This window comes from Peromyscus californicus, unplaced genomic scaffold (genome assembly GCF_007827085.1).
Source record: "Peromyscus californicus insignis strain IS unplaced genomic scaffold, ASM782708v3 Scaffold_12__1_contigs__length_115047231, whole genome shotgun sequence".
Lineage (NCBI taxonomy): Eukaryota > Metazoa > Chordata > Mammalia > Rodentia > Cricetidae > Peromyscus > Peromyscus californicus.
The window spans coordinates 100,654,256-100,672,394 of NW_026294413.1; the positions used below are offsets into that span (position 1 = coordinate 100,654,256).

The 18,139-nt window shown below is 41.4% G+C and overlaps 1 protein-coding gene across 3 annotated transcripts in view; it reads right to left on the minus strand.

The window, feature by feature from the left end:
* Sh2d4b (SH2 domain containing 4B) overlaps nt 1-17,908 on the minus strand; it is a 90,754-nt gene extending 72,846 nt beyond the window's left edge. For 2 of the 3 annotated variants that reach the window (XM_052734377.1, XM_052734375.1), the window contains exon 1: nt 17,711-17,908. In XM_052734377.1, the coding sequence (XP_052590337.1) occupies nt 17,711-17,908 (198 nt within the window). The remainder of the gene's footprint in view (nt 1-17,710) is intronic. The other variant, XM_052734376.1, reaches the window with a different exon arrangement.
* Nucleotides 17,909-18,139: the final 231 nt, after the last annotated feature.

The window sequence follows — 18,139 nt, forward strand, 5'->3', positions numbered from 1 at the left end:
TGTGCGTGTGTTGAACAAGGGCACTGGATCTCCTGGAACTAGAGTTACAGGGTGTTGAGAACAGCATAATGTGGGTGCTGGAAACCAAACCCTGGTCCTCAGGAAGAGCAGCACTGAGCGATCTCTCCAGCCCCAAACAGTCTTTTGTTTGTTGCTTTTGTTTTTATTTTTTGAGACAGGATCTCTCTATGTAGGTAGCTATGGCTATATTGGAACTCACTGTATAGACCAGGCTAGCCTCAAATTCACAGAGATCTGCCTCCATCTGCTGGAATAAAAAGCATGCTTCTGTATGTGCCCATGATCCCAGCTACTCAGCATGCAGAGATGGAAGAATCAGTACTTGAGGCCAGACTGGCCACAGAACAAGACCTTGTCTCAATATACATTTTTTTTATTTAAAAATAAAACTCTACTGCTTCATATTGTACTTTGAACAGACTTTGTACTTGTGCATGACTTTGCTACTTTGCTCATTGGGTCAACAACGCATCAAACAGATTCTCCAAATATGGGTTTTATCTTACAGTACCAGAAAAGACACATTTGTAAATGCAATCATAATCTTAGAAGAATAAGCATTACACATTGGGCAATTTGTAAGCTCCTTGTGACAGATAGACATTTCCCAAAAATTTTTGCCTTTTTGCTTGAAAGCAGGAATTTTATCATTGATGTAAATTTTGTCAGTTCCGTTTCTTGAAGTAACAGATTCTCTTTATTCATTTTTAAGTACTTACCTATGAAAAATACATACATCATTGACGGGCACTCTTAAACAGTGAACCATGAAGGAGACTAGTTTATCAAATTACTGAAACAAGCACATAACTTTTTTCTCAAGATACTCCTGCATACTGCAGCAGCAATACTTTACGAGGCCCTCTCATTTGTCACACAATACAATGTTTACTGCTTCATTGTGGAGTGAAGCCATCAGTTACTTGCATGGAATGGTGAAAAATACATTGACCACTACCACTATGGTGCCAGAAGATTTCCTCGATGTATTAGCTGGCTTTCCATCACTATGACAAATACCTGAGCTAGTCAACCAATAAAGAAAAAAGGTTTATCTTAAACCTTTTTTAAGGGCTTTAAAAAGGACTTACAGTTTGTGGGTTTCAGAACATGATCAGGCAGCCCTAGTGAGGATATCACACAATGGTGCAGTCACACATCAGAGCAGATGGGTCACATCACAGCCAAGAGAAGATGACAATGAAGTCCCATAATCCCTTCTGAGAACATATCCTCAGTGACCAGGGGGCTTTCTACTAGACCAACAGTACCAGCACCTCCCAATAGCACCAAACTGAGGACCAAGCCTTCAATATGTGGGGCTTTGGGAGACATTCCAAACACCAGCTGCAGCATCCACTGTTGATTTTACAGTCTCAGTACCAGTATGATAAAAGGAGCATAGTTTTAGCCTTATAAACTGACCACCCCAGAAGGATCTCAAAATGTCTCAGGAATTCAGTAGCCACACTTTGAGAATCATTCCATAACATGATAACTTAATTTTCTTATTATTCTATACTGATTGGAGGGAGAGGACGAATACCTGAAATACACAAAGAATTCCTGTAAATGGCTGATAAACATATCAAAAATACTTAACTTCACCACCAATTAAAGATAAGGCATGCAAACAGCAGCGAACTGTCATTTTGCTCCTACAACACTGGAAAGTATGAAAAGGTGCAATGGTGCCAAGGGTGGAAGGAATAATAGAACACCAAAAATTCTTAAAATCATTTCAAAGGAAAGGCACAGACCCAACCATTCGAAAGATAATTAGCAATATTTAATATGACTAGAAAGTAATGCTTCCCAGTAAATAATCTGATAGCTGTTTTGCATGTGTGTTCAGAAAGATCTGAACAAGATGATTCCTGGAGATATTGCTCAAAATGTAAAAAATTGAAAATGACATAAATAATAAAGGAAAATGACAGTATATTTTATAATACCATAATGTATGGCAACACACATTGCATCTCTAAAAAAAAATGAAGACCTATAAAATTAAGTTCAGGTTACTGTAGTATGATAGAATTGTGCCATTTATATACAGATTATGCATCATGTTGTTTATGGACCCAAAGCACATATTAATATAAAGAACAGACATAAGCATGATACACACTGAATTTGAATAGCAGTTGAATATATTGCAAGAATCAAAGAATAAGATTATATACTCTAGAATGCCATCAAAATGGCTCTGAATTGCATCATAATTGTTTAAGGAAAAAACATAGACTTCGAAAAGACCATGGAAATTTTTATTATTTTTATTGTTCCCATAGACTCAAATAATTTTAATAATAAACTTTTAAATATTATTTTTAAAGATGTGATATGTGATATGTAAGCTGCCAAAATGGCTTAATAGGTAAAAGTGCTTGCTGCCCAACCTGACAACCTGAGTTCAATCCTGGAGACTCACATATTGGAAGGAGAGAACTGACTCCCACAAGCTGTCCTCTATTCTCCACACACACGTAATGTCACATGTATACATACACACAAATGAATAAAACCATAATAATACAACTTGCCATAGTCACTAGGTGTTAACAAGACAAACAATAACAAGAGTTGGCAAAAATATGGAAAAAAAATGAGTCCCCTTGTAACTGCTGCTTGGAATGTAGGGTTACAAGATGACACAGTGATTCTAAGGAAGAGAAAGGAAAACATGTTCCCACATAGACGTGTACATGTGAAGCCAGGTACAATACCAAACACATGTAATGCCAGTACTTGGAAGGATGAGGCAGGAGGATCCCTGTGAGTCTGAGGCCAGCCTATGCTCAAAAAGAACAACCAACCAGCTAAAAATCAAAACCAAAAACCTTATGTATGAATGTTCATAGAAATATTGTTTACAATATCCTAAAAAGAGAAAATAAGCCATGGGTTCACTAAGAAAACAATGAGTAAACAAAGCTGGCCATGGGGTGGGGGGCACATAGCTAGACTCCCAGTACCTGCGATGTTGAGGCAGAAGGGTCATTAGATGCCAGCCTGAACTACATACCCAGACCTCTTCTTAATAAGAACAAATGTTCTAAAGTCCAAATTGATCCAAACATTCAATGCCACCTTAAATTCTCGGTATGAAAGCTGGTTCTAATATTTGGTACAATAAAAGAGCTATAGTAACAAAATAAATCTCAAAAAAGAGCAAAGTTGAATAACTTACATAGTTCCAGTTTGAAATTTACTACAAAGCTACATTCTCGAGATTTACTAGAAAGCCACAACCACTATAATATTTATATAAGGGAAGACACATACATTGGTTAACTAGTAGATAGAGTCCAGAAATAGAGCCACATGTATTTATTTGGCCAATTGCTTTTCAACAATAGTGCCAAGATAATGAAATTGAAAAGGGATTTGTTTTCAACAAACAATACTGAGAAACTAACATTCACATGCAAAAAATTTTTTTTACTCCCACCATACATCACACATGTGTCCATATTTAAACTGTTAAGGAATTCAAACACTAGTAGAGTGTGTACATTCAGGTTCTCCTCCAAAAAGAAAGGTACTATGTACTTGAAAATGCTGGGAAACCCGAGACAGATCACAACTGATTTGCCATGCTTTCGTCTAAAACCTAGCTGCCTGATCAGTGTCTCCAGGAGAGGTACTGAAAGATTTCTCATCTCTTTGATGATTCTTCCCTTCATTTACAAGGTACCAACTTTCTCTTCTGATGTTTTCACCAACATGTGTTTACTGATGCATGAATGGGTGGTCAGCAGTCTTAGTCACCCTGAATGGTAGAAGTTCCTCAAGAAGTAGGACTTTCAAACAAGGAAAGTCTTGGCCAACCAAAACAAGATGGGTCACCCTTAGCAGGACAAGATGGTTCACCCTCAACTGAGAAATTATCTATCATTTTGCCTACTAACTCTAAATTTTTTCCTAGTGCTACATTTCAAAGCTTGGACTCTGAAAAAAGCAGCCCCATCTTCACCGTGGCCTTCTTTTCTCACAAATGTAGACCAGAATCTGGAAGGATGGAATCTAAACTAAGATGCAAAAAAAAAAGGGGGTGGGGGGTCATCTAAGGCCACATGGATTCAGATTTGAATAGTATGAAAGAGACATTGGCTAGCATGAGGGAGACAATGGATGTTTATCACTCTAGGTGGTGGTGAGACCTGAAAGGATGGAGCCAAAATTTAGGTAGACTAAAGTCTTATGCAATAGCCAACTTTATTGAGAGTATCAGCAAATTTATCCTCTGAAAGTTAAGAAGAGTCATCTGAGTAAAGTGTACAATCACAAGGACAAGCCACATGTGGCAAAAAACATGTCTTTCCATAGAGCCATATACAAGTGACAATGGTCAGTTGTAATGAATAATCTGAAGTAAACTAACTCCTATCTGCTACACCTGGGAAGGACAAAAAAAATTCCAAGAACAATTCCGTGTTTTAAAGAAACAGGTCACAAAACTTCTGTCTGTTTTCTTGGAGTTTTCGCTACACCTGGGAAGGACAAAAAAAATTCCAAGAACAATTTCGTGTTTTAAAGAAACAGGTCACAAAACTTCTGTCTGTTTTCTTGGAGTTTTCTCAAAAACACACAGGATATTCCCCATTCTTGAACTCAGTTCTGACAATTGGCTAGCATGACAGAAGCATGGGGGGAGCATTGGATAGCATGGAAAAGACACTAGATAGCGTCGGGAGATACTGGACAGCATGAGGGAGAAATCGCTTGCAAATAAACAGCATGAGGAGTTTTTCAGCTGGAACAGTGTGTGGAGAGAAGCATAACCAGATGACAGAGAAAATAGGCCTTCCTGTAGTCCACTTTCTGGTTCCAGATCTATTGTCCTTGATATCTTTAGATTCTCATGCATTACTTGAAAGAATCTTCTTTTCTATAAGATATCCTCACCAATATGCCTGAGCACATAGCCTGATATCAGAGTCTGGTGAGCAGATTACTGGCATCTCTTACAGCAGAGGCACACTGCATATAGTATGTACTTACTACGTGTGCACATGATTAATTGCATACTGTACTGGTGAACTTTTTATTGCACTCATTTCTTTGTGTGGGTGTGCATGCTACAGGACACATGTGGAGGTCAGAGGCTAACTTGCAAGAGTCTCTTCCCTCCTTCCATCATATGGGTCTTGGAGATCAAACTCAGGTTGTCAGGCTTGGTGGCAGATACCTTTATCTGCTGAGCCATCTCCCCTGCCCTGGGATGGTTAATTTTATAAGACTACATGGCTAGTTATAGTGCTAAGTTGGTTGTAGCATTACTCTAGCAATTGTATTACTCAAAGGATTTATTAATATTTATAATCAGTTGCCTTTTAGTAGAGTACATGAGCCTCCATCATGTAGCAGGCCTTATCCAATCAGTTACAAGTCTTAAGAAAGAAAGAAAGAAAAAGAAAACCAAGAAGACCTGAGTTTCAAGGTCATAGATTTTAGACTTACTATTCTGCATGAACCAGTTTCTTAAAAGTTGTAAATACATTCCAATCCTAAGAACCCAGACTTAGAAATATGCTAACTAGCTGAACATGAAATGACTGAATCAGGACTTCTAGGCAGTGAGGAACTAGGAGACACTGGGAACCATAAGAAACAGTACACAGCTTATCCACCATGTCCATGCACCACTCCTAAAGGTAAAACCATGTGTGTCTTTATGCTATCTCTCAGAGCATCCTCGTAGGTGGCCTCAACAACATGTGTGTTCCCTTAATGCCAGTGTCATTTGTTCTAAGCTATAAATTTATTTTCTTCTAGAAAAACAAAAATAACTTGTCGAGGTATAGAGAGGTACTATTAGGCTAGTGCAAATCAATAACTTAGAGCATATTGGGTTTCATTGAGACCATCTCATTTCATCTTCCCCATGAATCCAGGGCATATACCCTATTATTATCTTCTGTTGATACAGACACTTGAGTGTCTTGCCAAGGCCAAATTAATAAGCGGAAACAGCCACAGTTAGTGAGTATACAGAGCCAAAATTAAATCCAGACACTGAATATCAATCAAACTTCTTTGACATAAATGATACAAAGTCCCAGGGCAGTGTGAAAATCAGGTCAACAGTATGGCTTATTTTACATTGTGTTCCATATAGACTTGGTAGTTGGTCATCCAACACTTTCTCTAAGCTGTGGTGATAATAATCATCCCTCAACTCCAACTCAAGACCATATCACCTGCTGAAGGAGAATGTCTTAAGATTTGCTGTAGTTATCACTGAGAAACTTGTACAATACAACCTCCAACCCCAACGCCTTATCTGGAATTCCTTTAGGACTGAAACAAAAGAATCAGTATAGCAGTAAACTCAGGACCTTGTCCTGTTCTTTATTAGCATAGTGCTCCCACCTAGGACAATGTCTAAGGCACTAATAGCTTACTTTGTCATAAGTGGGGGCTGCATATATATTAAGGGACCAGACATCCTAAGTCTTCAGCATTTCACAGAGTCTAAATGCCAGAACTCAACCTTGGTGACCAGAAAATAAGCACACCTGTTGTAGATTAGTTAAATTGTTTATACTGTGGAACATTTGTTTAATGATGCAAAGATGTGTTGCATTCTTTTATGTTGCACTTGTTTAACTCTGTGAAGCTGTGTTACTTTGCCTGCCTAAAATACCTGATTGGTAGAAGCAGATGCAGAGATCCACAACCAAGTACCAGGCTGAGCTCTGAGAGTCCAGTTCAAGAGAGCAAAGAGGGATTATATGAGCAAGGAGTGTCAAGATCATGATGGGGAAATCTACAGAGACAACTCATAGGAACTCAGGAACTTTAGACTAACAGCTGTGGAACCTGCATGGGACCAGACTAGGCCCTCTACATATGGGAGACAGTTGGGTAGCTTGGTTTGTTTGAGGGGTCCCTATCCCTGGTGCATGAGCTGGCTTTTTGGAGCCTATTATGTATGGTTGGATGCCTTGCTCACCCTTAATGCAGTGGGGAGGGACTTGGCCCTGCATCAACTGAATGTACCAGGCTTTGCTGACTCCCCATGGGAGGCCTTACCCTTTTGGAGGAAGGGGTGGGGGTGGGTTGAGAAGGAGGAGGCTAGGGGAAAGCAGAAGGAGGGATGAGAGAGGGGTCTGTGGTTGCTATGTAAAATGAATAAAAATTTTTTTAAATAAGAATAACTTCTGATTGGTCTATGAATGTTCTATGAATGGCCAATTAGCAAGGCAGGAGAAAGGATAGGCAGGGCTGGCAGGCAGAGAGAATAAATAGAAAGAGAAAAAAAGATTGGAGAGCAAGAAAAGGAAAAGGAGAGGAAGGTATCAGGGGCTAGCTAATATAGAAATGTAGGATATAGATATGATAGGATAAAAGAGTAGATTATTGAATATACTTTTAAAAAGCAACAACTCATTTGAAATTTTTTACATTGCTATAGATTTTAGTTTATTGATACAAATTTAAAGTTAATTTTGTTATACTGTATGTATATTTCCACCCTTGTTTAAGGTATTATGTTTATATAATTCATTTAAATTTGTAAAATATAATTAAGAAATACAGATTAACAGTCATCTATGATAAATTTATAGTCATGTTAGTTAAGTTTCTAGGTATATATAGCTATATTTCAATTAGGTAGGTAATCTTCAAACACTTCTAAGATCTACAGAATATGGCATTTAAAATGTTTTAAAAACTTTGAATTTTCTGGACATTGAGACATGTCTGCTCCTGGCAGCACCAATCTACTTCAGAGAAGGTGATGGGCATCAAAGAAACTCCATATGGAGTTTGCTTTCTTTATGGCAAAGTTAGCCATTTGGGCAAGTATCTGCTCTTGCCTGGACTGCTTGACAGTATGTTGTATAAAATGGACATGCAGGACCCATGGGAAAATGAACTTTGCCAAAACAGGGTGAGATGGTCCTTAAGATTCCTGCTTCACAGAGGAGACTGCCAGACATTCTGCAGGACATAGGGAGAAGCAACTGATGAACTTTGCCAATAGGCAAGACAGTCCTTCAAATTTCCTGCTTCACTAAAAAGTCTGCCAGAGACTCTAGGCCTGTAGGCTGAAGATGGATGCCCCAACATTACAGAGAAACTTTGGGTGACTGTCCAGGCAGCCAGATGTCTCTGTCATTTCTAGAATTATGGAAGTTGCTTGCAATGCATTTCCTGTTTACTTAGGTAATATTATATTCTTCTGGGGTCTTTGATGTAGTCAAAGACTAGATAGTTATAATTTTCCTTGGTTATGATAAAAGATAAATTAGATATGAAACTTTAGACTCACAAATATAGGATAGATGATAGAATATTTTCTTTAATTTTACCAAAATACAAATAGACTAGATATTGTAACTGTAATTCTTGCCTGATAACTGTTCTATTATATGTAATTTTACTATGTTAAAGTTAAAACCTTCCTTTTTGACTATACAGAAAAGGGGAAGTGCTATGGGATAACTTTCTGTATGCTGTGAATATGTGTTGCTCTGAATGATTGATAAATAAAGCTGTTGGCCAATGGTGAGGCAGAATAAGGTTAGGCGGGGCATTCTAACTGAAGAGATGGGAGAAGAAGGGAGAGTGAGAGGAAGACACAAGCTGCCACCGAAGGGGCAACAAGATGCCAGCAGACTGGTAATGCCATGGACACATGGCAACATACAGATTAATAGGAATGGGTTAATTTAAGATGAAAGAGCTAGCTAGCCAGAAGCTGAAGTCATAGGCCATACAGTTTGTAATTAATATAAGCCTCAGAGTGACTACTTTATAAGCATCTGCGGGAGGGACTACAGGGCCAGGTGGGACTGGAGTAATTTCCGGCCACAGCTAGTCACCCAGCTACACAAGCAGCAATGGAGAAAGAAAGAAAGGAAGAAAGAAAGAAAGAAAGAAAGAAAGAAAGAAAGAAAGAAAGGGAGGAAGGAAGGAAGGAAGGAAGGAAGGAAGGAAGGAAGGAAGAGAAAAGAAAGAAAGAGAGAAAGGTATATAGAATAAAGAAAGAATAGGCAAAATGGGATAATTTAAGTTAAGAAAATTTAAGTTAAGAAAATTTAAGTTAAGAAAAGGTGGCTAGAAAGAAGCCAAGCTAAGGCTGGACATTCATAAGAAAGAATAAGCCTCTATATGATTTATTTGGGAGCTGGGTGGCAGGGCCCCCCAAAGAGCAAAGAGCCAAAAGAGTAAAAAAAAAAAAAATCTACACACACCCATTAAACAAGATAAAGATAAATGATCCCTGAGACTTAAGGTAATTTTGAAGTGACTTGGGGAAGACTAGTATGAAAACAAACCCAAAGAATTTCGACCTCAATGTCTAATGTCTCTATTTCCATTTGGAAAACCCTAAGAAGCATTGCTAATTCTTAGGTGAGAAAAAAACTAGAAAGCAATAGTATTCACAACTCTGGGTGACCGAGAAGCAATGAAGCCATCTGCAAGCTGTTACTTCAGCGGAGCTGAGACCTGCGATCCGATTACAAGGTGATATAACCAGCTAGTTGCCTTTCTCAGAGACTGTCCCTGCTGACCTCCAGGCTGGAGAGTGAAGCAGGAGGTGACAGGCACAAGAGTCTCCGACACAATGAAAGAGAAATTAAATCTGGGCAATTCAGCCCAGCATCCTCCACTGGGGCTCTGTGCCTGTGAGGAAAGGCACCTGCCTCCATGCAGGGAACCCAACTCAAGCGCTCTGCAATATACTCTTTACCTCTGAGCCATCTCTCCAGACTCATGCTTTCTTTTTCCTTTAGTCTGGGATTCCAGGCCACTGACTGGTGCTCTCCACATTGAGAGTGGTATTCCCACCTCAAAAAAACCTGTAAGGTCAGCCTCAGAGAAATACCCAGAGGTTTGTCTCTTAAATGAGTATAAATCCTGTCAAATTGACATCAAGATTAACCATCAAAATCAGTGAGCTTGAGTGCCTCTTTACATCTTCATTGTTATTTAAATTTTCATGAGGGGGACTGTGGGTGGATGGGGGTGGGAACAGAGCCAGCAGGTGTAGGGATGGAGGAGGGAAGTACTGAAAGAGATTACTGTAAAGGAGTACAGTTGCAGGGCCAGGTAAAAACCTGGTGCAAGGGAATCTCCCAGGAATCTACAAAAATGACCTCAGCTAACACTCCTAGCAGTAACAGATATGTAATCTGAATTGGACATCTCTTATGAGCCAGGCAAGACTTTAAGTGGAGGGACTGGGACACCAACCCTGCCACATAACCTACAGTCTGTCCTGTCTATGGGATGTGCTGAGTTAAGGGTGGCCTAGAGATTGAGGGAGTGGCCAACCAATGACTGGTCTAGCCTAAAACCCATGCCAGGAGAGTGAGCCCACCCCTGACACTGACCCAGAGACCTAGGATAGAACCAAACACAACTTGAGGAAAAAAAAATAATGTCAATGTAAGGATTCCTAATGATATTCTGCTATACTCATAGATTGGTGCCTAATTCAATTGTCATCAGAGAGGCTTCATCCAGCAACTTATACAAACAGATGCAGACCCACAGCCAAACATTAGGCAGAACTCAGGGAATCCTGCAGAAGAGGGGGAGAGAGGATTGTAGGAGCCCAGGGGTCAAGGACACCATAAGAAAACCCACAGAAACAACTAACCTGGGCTCACAGCGGCTCACGGAGACTGAACCGACAACAAGGGGTGAGGAGGAGGGACTGGGAAGATAGGAGGAAGGGGAAACTATGGCTGGAATGTAAAAAAATGAAAAAGTAGCCCTCTTGTAAACTGCTTGTTCAGACGTTTTCTCAATTTTTCTCTTAATTTTCTTTTCCTAATTGATTTGAAAAACTTGTTTATATTTGCTGAATATTAATAGTTGTCTGTTACTCTCATTTATCTCCTATTTTTTTCTCTAAAAATTTATTAATGTGTGAGCATATACTTCTATATATGCATGATTTGTGTGTGAGAGCAGGTGTGTGTGTGTACTATAGCATGAGTGTGGAGGAGAAAGGACAACTTCCAGGAGTTGATTCTCTCTTACTGTGTTTTGAGGCATGGTCTCTCCTGTTTCTGCCATGTTGCATACTCCAGGCCAGCTGGCCATGAACTTCTTGGCTTCCCATCTGGAGGTCAGAGTAACAGACTACACATGCAAGCCACTGCTCCTGGCTTTTTAATGTGGATCCTTGGGGTTAAATTCGGGTCATCAGGCTTGCACAGGAACTTTTACCCATGGAACCATCTTGATGGCCTTTCTCCTTTTCAAAAATATTTATTAAGAAGACTTTTTATCTAATGATTGTTTTTCATTTTCCTTGTTCTATATTTTAAATGTCTCTATTTTGCATTTTCTCTTATTCCTCTAATAATTTTGTTACACTTTTGCTTTTTTTGTACGGTGGTTTTTGATTGTCCTAAATAAGCCTTTTTAGGGGCTGGAGAGACACTTCATCAATTAAGAGCACTGGCTGCACCTGGGTTCAGTTCCCACAAAGCAGCTCACAACCAGCTGTGACTCCAATCTCAAAGGATCTGATACCTCTTCTGAGCTCCAAGGGTACTTCACCAACATGGTACTGCAGAGACATACATTCAGGCAAACACTCATATACATAAAATAAAAATAACTAACATCTCAAAAACGCTAAATAAATAAATAAATAACGTAAGAAAATGCTGTGTGTTGAGGCAGGAAGAATGGAAACTTTAATCCTAGCAGACAGGTTGATGCTCAGATCCTACTTCATCTCCTAGTTTCCCTGTACATGCTGCTAAACCTGCCTGAGATTTCATCTGTCCAACTAAAATAGACCTCATGCCCCACTTCATCAATTCAAAGACACACCTTTGAACATTTCTGCAATCAGAGTGTGTCTTACAATCAACAATGTGTCATGACTTAATTCACAAGATACATACAGGTGCAGCTTCCAGGTCACTAAGAGGGTGAGGCTATAAAGGGTTTACATGGGTCAGGCAGGTCTTCATCTAGGAGAATTCTTCCCAAAGAATGAAATGCTCTTGCTTTGCCTGCCTCCCTGGTCTCCTTTGCTTTTTATCTTCCTATGCTCACTTGCTGAGGACCCCTCCATGATCCCCCTATCAGAAGTTCTCAGCTGACACTCCCTGTAGATTCAGAATGTCTAGAGCTGGTATTTAAGGGTTCCACATAAAGTTATTCTTTCTCCATAACTTCAAAAAGTATACCTTCATCCTTGGGGTCATTCCCACCTGTCAGATACCAAGAGCTATGACAACAGTCCCTACAGATGACTCCATACTCCTTCACAACAGGCTCTGATCTAGTCCCTCTCACAACTCACCTGGTAATGTTAAGGCTGGCATGGAGATAGGGAGTTGTGAACCCTGGTGATTTTTGACAGATGGGGCTGCCTCAGTAGATTTGAGGAAAACAAAACAGGAACAGGAATAAGGCAGATGAGAAGAACCAGAGGCCATCAGCTGGTACCATGTACACAGGGTAGGCACCAAGAACTGCATGGTGGCCCATGAACTACTCACAATCACTTATGGGGGAAGACAGGTTTAGTAACTCCATTTCCCAGTACAGAGGAAGGACTAAGCTGCAGGAGGGAAGTGATGTTGAGACTGTATCACTGAGAAGTTCACTCACTGGCTGCTGTCCCACCATCCTGTCTTTAGTTTCAGGATAGAATACAAGCCACAAAGTGAATCTACATCAAACTGAAGGCCTGATGGAACATCAACTCGTGGAAGGCTCACTAGATCACACAAAACAGGTGGGTACAGCAGATAGGACTGGCTACGAGATTTTCCCTTGATGCCACAGACTATCAGCCAAATACACAGACACACACCCAGCTTCATCCTGCCTTTCAGAGATCACCAGCTTTGTTTCATTGCTCTGACCAGGTAGGGGCACCATGTCTAGGCTACTCCCATACCACCACACCAGGAAAAGAGGAAGATGAATGTGATCTGCCTCTTATGTTATGTGCCTGCATGGTGGCTGAAGGTTTCTAAGTGAAGACACTTTTTGAATCCCCCCCCATTACTGTTAGAAAAACTTTGAAACTCCCATTTTAAGGTGAATTTCCAAGGTTATGCCACCAGGTGATAAAATCCAAGTGACCTGGTTCCATCTACCAGGCTATACACATTTTTTAAATAGCATCAACAGCCAGGCATGGTGTCACTGGCCTTTAATCCCAGCCCTTGGGAGGCAGAGGCAGGTGGATCTCTGTGGTCTACAAAGTGAGTTACAGGACAGCTTGGGCTGTGACACAGAGAACCCTGTCTCTAACCTTCCCCCCTAAAAAATAGCATCAACACAACTCAAGAGTAGAGGAACTGAGATACTGCTACTCCTTGCCCTTGAATACTTTAAGAATTTAACTCTAGCCCCAAGAAAGTGCACATGAGCAAGTCCCAACTTGAAGTGTAAGTTTTGGTGTCATCAAAAGGAATGAAAAGGAAAGGAAGCCTGCACAAATCCTAGAATGTTGGAGTGACTGCATGAAATCTTGTGGGAGCATAGTTATGGCATACTATCCCAGAGTCTCAAGATGACAACACAACTTTCCATTGAACAACAAATGGTCAGAAATATAAACAGTCCATATGACAGTAGATGAGCAGATTTTCAATCTGGATGTCTCCATCTGCTGCAACTGGATCAGGAGATTGCTTCAAAGGAAAGAGTGAAAACAGAAGTGTCTCATAATGAGATGTATGCCCATTCTTGATCCTGTCTTTCCCCACTTATAATAGATATCTAAGCTGTCATTCTAGGTTGTTTCTGTGGTGCCAAATATATGCCCCAGAGTTGAAACAGTCACCAAGGTTTGTGACTAGAATGATCCATGATCCCTGGGTTTACTCAATAGCCTCTTCAGACATAACTAGCTAGAGGCTAGGACATTTTGCCCTAACCTGACTGTACATGCCATCAGAGTGTGACCTGAGCTTTCAGGTGGTGAACCCAGGCCTACTATAAGCTGGAAATTTTTCCCAGTAAAGGAAGAGGGTCAAACAACAAATAGGGTGGGGATAAGGGCCAAAAGGAACATGATGACATTTCAGGATGAGCATGCCTGAGCAGGGTTGTAGAGAGATGCCAAGAGGCCAGCATACAGCTTGACAGGGGTACAGCAACTAGGAGAAGGGAAGGCAAGTGTAGTAGGACAGACCCATAGGGTCAAGAAAATTGGCTCAGACCAGTTGCCAAGGCATACTTATAATGTACTTCCTTATGAGCCAACCTGGAGTCTGCCTGAGGGCCTAGCAACAAGTGCTGCCAGAGTTCCTGATCAAGCCCAGCCAATGAGGGATGACCACAAAATGCCACCAGATTGTGACACAGACTGGGTGCTAGGAAGAGGGTATATAAGGCCTTCCCCGTTATTAAATAAAGGAGTTTATTGTTTGCCTTCAACTGACTCCTGGTGTCTGTGCTGTTGACACTGCACCTTCTCACCCCCTCCCCAGAGGGAGCCATTAGAATCCAGCAACAGGCAAATATGCAGGGGAGGAAAATGGAAGGATGTTCCTACCTTGAGCTACCACACAGATGCCTTGCATGACACCTGGCTCCTCACACTTATGTCAACTGTGTACCCTATGATCTTCCTATTCAAAGGATCGAAGGCTAAAGCAACACAGTCCATCAATGTTAGCCCTCAGGATAAGTGAATGTATGGGTGAGTGGCTAGGCAAGAGAACAAGTGACAGATTATTCATTTAATTGGATTCCAAGATCAGAAGGCGTTGCATAGGAAAAGCTCAGTCATGGTCAAAGTCATGGGATGTATATTTGACTCCACTTCCCAGCAGCTGGGTGCCCTTGGCTGTCCTGCTTCTGTTCTGTGACACATAGGTTGTAGGTTCTTCAAGACCCCTCATCATGATCCCAGGACAGGAATCAGGCACTCTGCACTCTCAACACTTCACCAATAAAGTTTTTTGGTTCCCGGGGCACCGCCAGTCCCTCGTCTAGACTTCTCTGGAGTCAGGCTCAAGCAGTTACCAGGGGCAGCACTGAAGCACAGGCTACAATCTGAATGGGATTTTGACCTAGGAGGTACACATTCCTCAGCAAGTTCCCCCTATTTTCTAGTCTTTATCAATCACAAATTTCATTACCCAGAAAAGAATCTTCTGCACCAGAAACCCAAATGAGTTTAATGTATAATTTATATATGAAAATGTAGGTGTCAGTATGTGATAAATCTCCACATAAATATTTTTGCAGTTAAATTTTTAGGCATCTGTCTTTTTTCCCAAAGGAGCTACCAGACAGATGCGAGGCCTTAGGAATCAGGCTGAGTGGGGCTGGAAAGCTTCAGCTTGTAGACTTCTCTATCTGGTGATGGGAAAGCCAGAGCATGGAGCCCAGACTTAGCACCAGTCCCCAACAGTCATGTCAGAGCTCTGTTACAACCATCCTGCAGGGAGGGTGGAGAAGGGTGGGGGGTGTTCCTGCTATTTCTTGTTCAAAACAGGTATTCATTGTCCCAGTTCTATGCTAGGCCCCGAGGGAGGAAAACACAGTGAAGTACAGGTCCAAGTTTCAGCAGTTCGGAATCTACTGGAAGAGCTAGACAAGTGAATGATGAATAACAATGTCAGGGCGACACATGCTGCAGCTGGGGTTGGTCCTAGTGCCAGGAAGTTACAGAGGAGCAAGTCCTCCCTACACCAGAGGCATCCCCCAAGACTCCTGGAGCAGGGAAGGTGCTGAGAGATAAAACAAGCGGACACTGTCAACAGTCAGAAAAACATAGGTACAAACCAGGGTGAGCGTGGATATGATTAGGTGGTACCACCAAGCCAATGGCATGCACTGGGGCAGACCAACAGTGAGGATGGATTAGAAGGCAGAAGCTAGGTCACCAACAGGCCTATCTGCCCAGCCCTGGAACAGGACTTGGCCTGAATTGAACACTTTGAACAGATCAAAGCTACACTTCACTTGATGAATAGATGGAGGCCAAGTAAGGGTCACGGGAGCAGAAAAGAAAGCAAGTGTATTTGTGTTGCAAAGTATAGAATTGTGGCAATGTATTATGATAAAAATAGCCCTTACATTCTAAAAGACTGGAACTTTTGCTGGACCTCATAGCCAGAGTTAATAATACACTTGGAGGTATTATTAAGACTTAAGATTGCTACCCTACTGTGTACTCAGCCTGTTTGTTTAATCTGCCTTTAAGAAGACAATGCAACAACCAACATTAATTGCCTTGATTTCCCATGTAATCAACTTTTTCTACCCAAACTAATGCATAGCTATAATCTTAATCTATGTGGCCTTAGTGGACTGTACCAATTTTTAGCCTTTGAGACTTTGAATAAAAGGATCATAGGGCACACAGTTGACTCAAGTATCAGCCTAAGGAATACTGTTGACTCAAGTGCCAGGAGTCAAGTGTCATGCAAGGCAATTTCCATGCTTTGGTATATGTGTTATAATAATCACTTGCCGAAAACAGTAAATATAGGTTGAAAACAATCTTATAAAATGAATATCCACCATATATGTTGAATGCAACATACAAATATTGCTTGATTAAACAATGATGTGTGTAGTACTCTTTGTTATCTGGGTCAGTTGGGGTCAGTGGCTTAATCTCTCATAAAACTTTATTCAAGATTATTGTGAAGTACCCCTCATTCCTTCCCCCAAGTGATGCTTTCTGTACTGTTCAATAAAAGAGAGAGTAAACCCTTTGTTAGGGACAGACAGAGTCACAAGACAGCCTTCAAGAAGGCACATAATCAGACTCATACAACAGACAGAAGATGATGGAAGACAGTGAGATTGAAGTAGCACATGGAAATCTGCACTCATCCTTGATCAAGGGGCACCAAGGAAAAATGCTTTATTGATTCCTGTCCTTAATGCATGCAATCCCAACAAATTTTGGTGACTCTGAATTTACTATTAATTCATTCAAACTGACCATAAAGTGAATGCGATTTACACAAAAGCTACTCTCTACAGCAGGATGCCGAATCCTGTGCAAGGTGCAACAGCCTGTCTGATGCTAGCTAGAGGTCACAAGCAGGTCATTTAGCATCAGTCCATTGCTTTGACTGATAAATGACTTTGAATATAAATCACCTGAAAAACAGGTTGGGCTCTTGCTTCTTGCCTGAAGTTGTTATTGCCATTTGGAAATCATGAACACAAACACAAACCACAGCATCCTCTCACATGAAGACATGCACGGAGAGGCATGATGAAGAGTACAGGCCTGAGCTGAGAACCAGAGTCTACATGGCAGGGAGGAAGGACCTACATATCTTCAATGTACTCTGACTAGAACTGTAGTGAGAGGGAAGAATACACACCTGGCCTGAGCATATACCTTGGTGGTAGAGTGCCTACCTAGCATGCACAAGGCCTTAGATTCAATTCCCAGAATCAGAAAAAAAAAGATAGACTGTACTCTATTATCTACCATGCAATTGCCAACTATCTGAGCACACTTTCAGTGGTGTCTTCTCAGAATGTGAACCTTATACAACAAGACAAAGCCAGTCCCCATTTCCCTAGCCCATCTGGCTCCTGCATAGTCCTGGCCACATTCTTTATCTATAATCCTGGTTGGAAGATAGAATCCCATGCTAGTGGGACCAGAGCCCCCAGCTCAAATCCCCAGCCTTTTATAACAGTAATGGCCTTAAAAAAGGAGGACTCAACCTTGACTAACTTTTTCACCTCCTGGAGGATTGGTGACAAAAAGCCACATACCTCGCTTGACCTTCGCAGGTCTGAGGCCTTCTGCCTGGGCCAGGGTGTCCCATGCCTCCCGCTCCCTCCAGCGCCGAAGCTGCTCCTCTCTCATCTTGTAGAAGAGGATGTGCTTTTGCACATCACTGAGCTCAGCCAGAAGCTCAGGGTCGATGTACATGTCGTGCAGGATCTGCTGCAGCATGATGTTGTAGGGGACACACCAGAGTGCAGCCAGTCAGGACTGCAAGGCTAGGCAGATCCGCAGTCCAGGCCAATGCCTGGAGCCAATCTTCTGCCCTGGGTCCTCACTTTGGGGTCACTCCAGGTGTCCTTTCCTTGTATAGCATCTTTGTTCTGTCTCAGCTCCCAGCCAGCGATGAACTCCTATCTGCCAGGACAGAAATGTGGAGCCAAGCAGCAACAACCAAGGAGC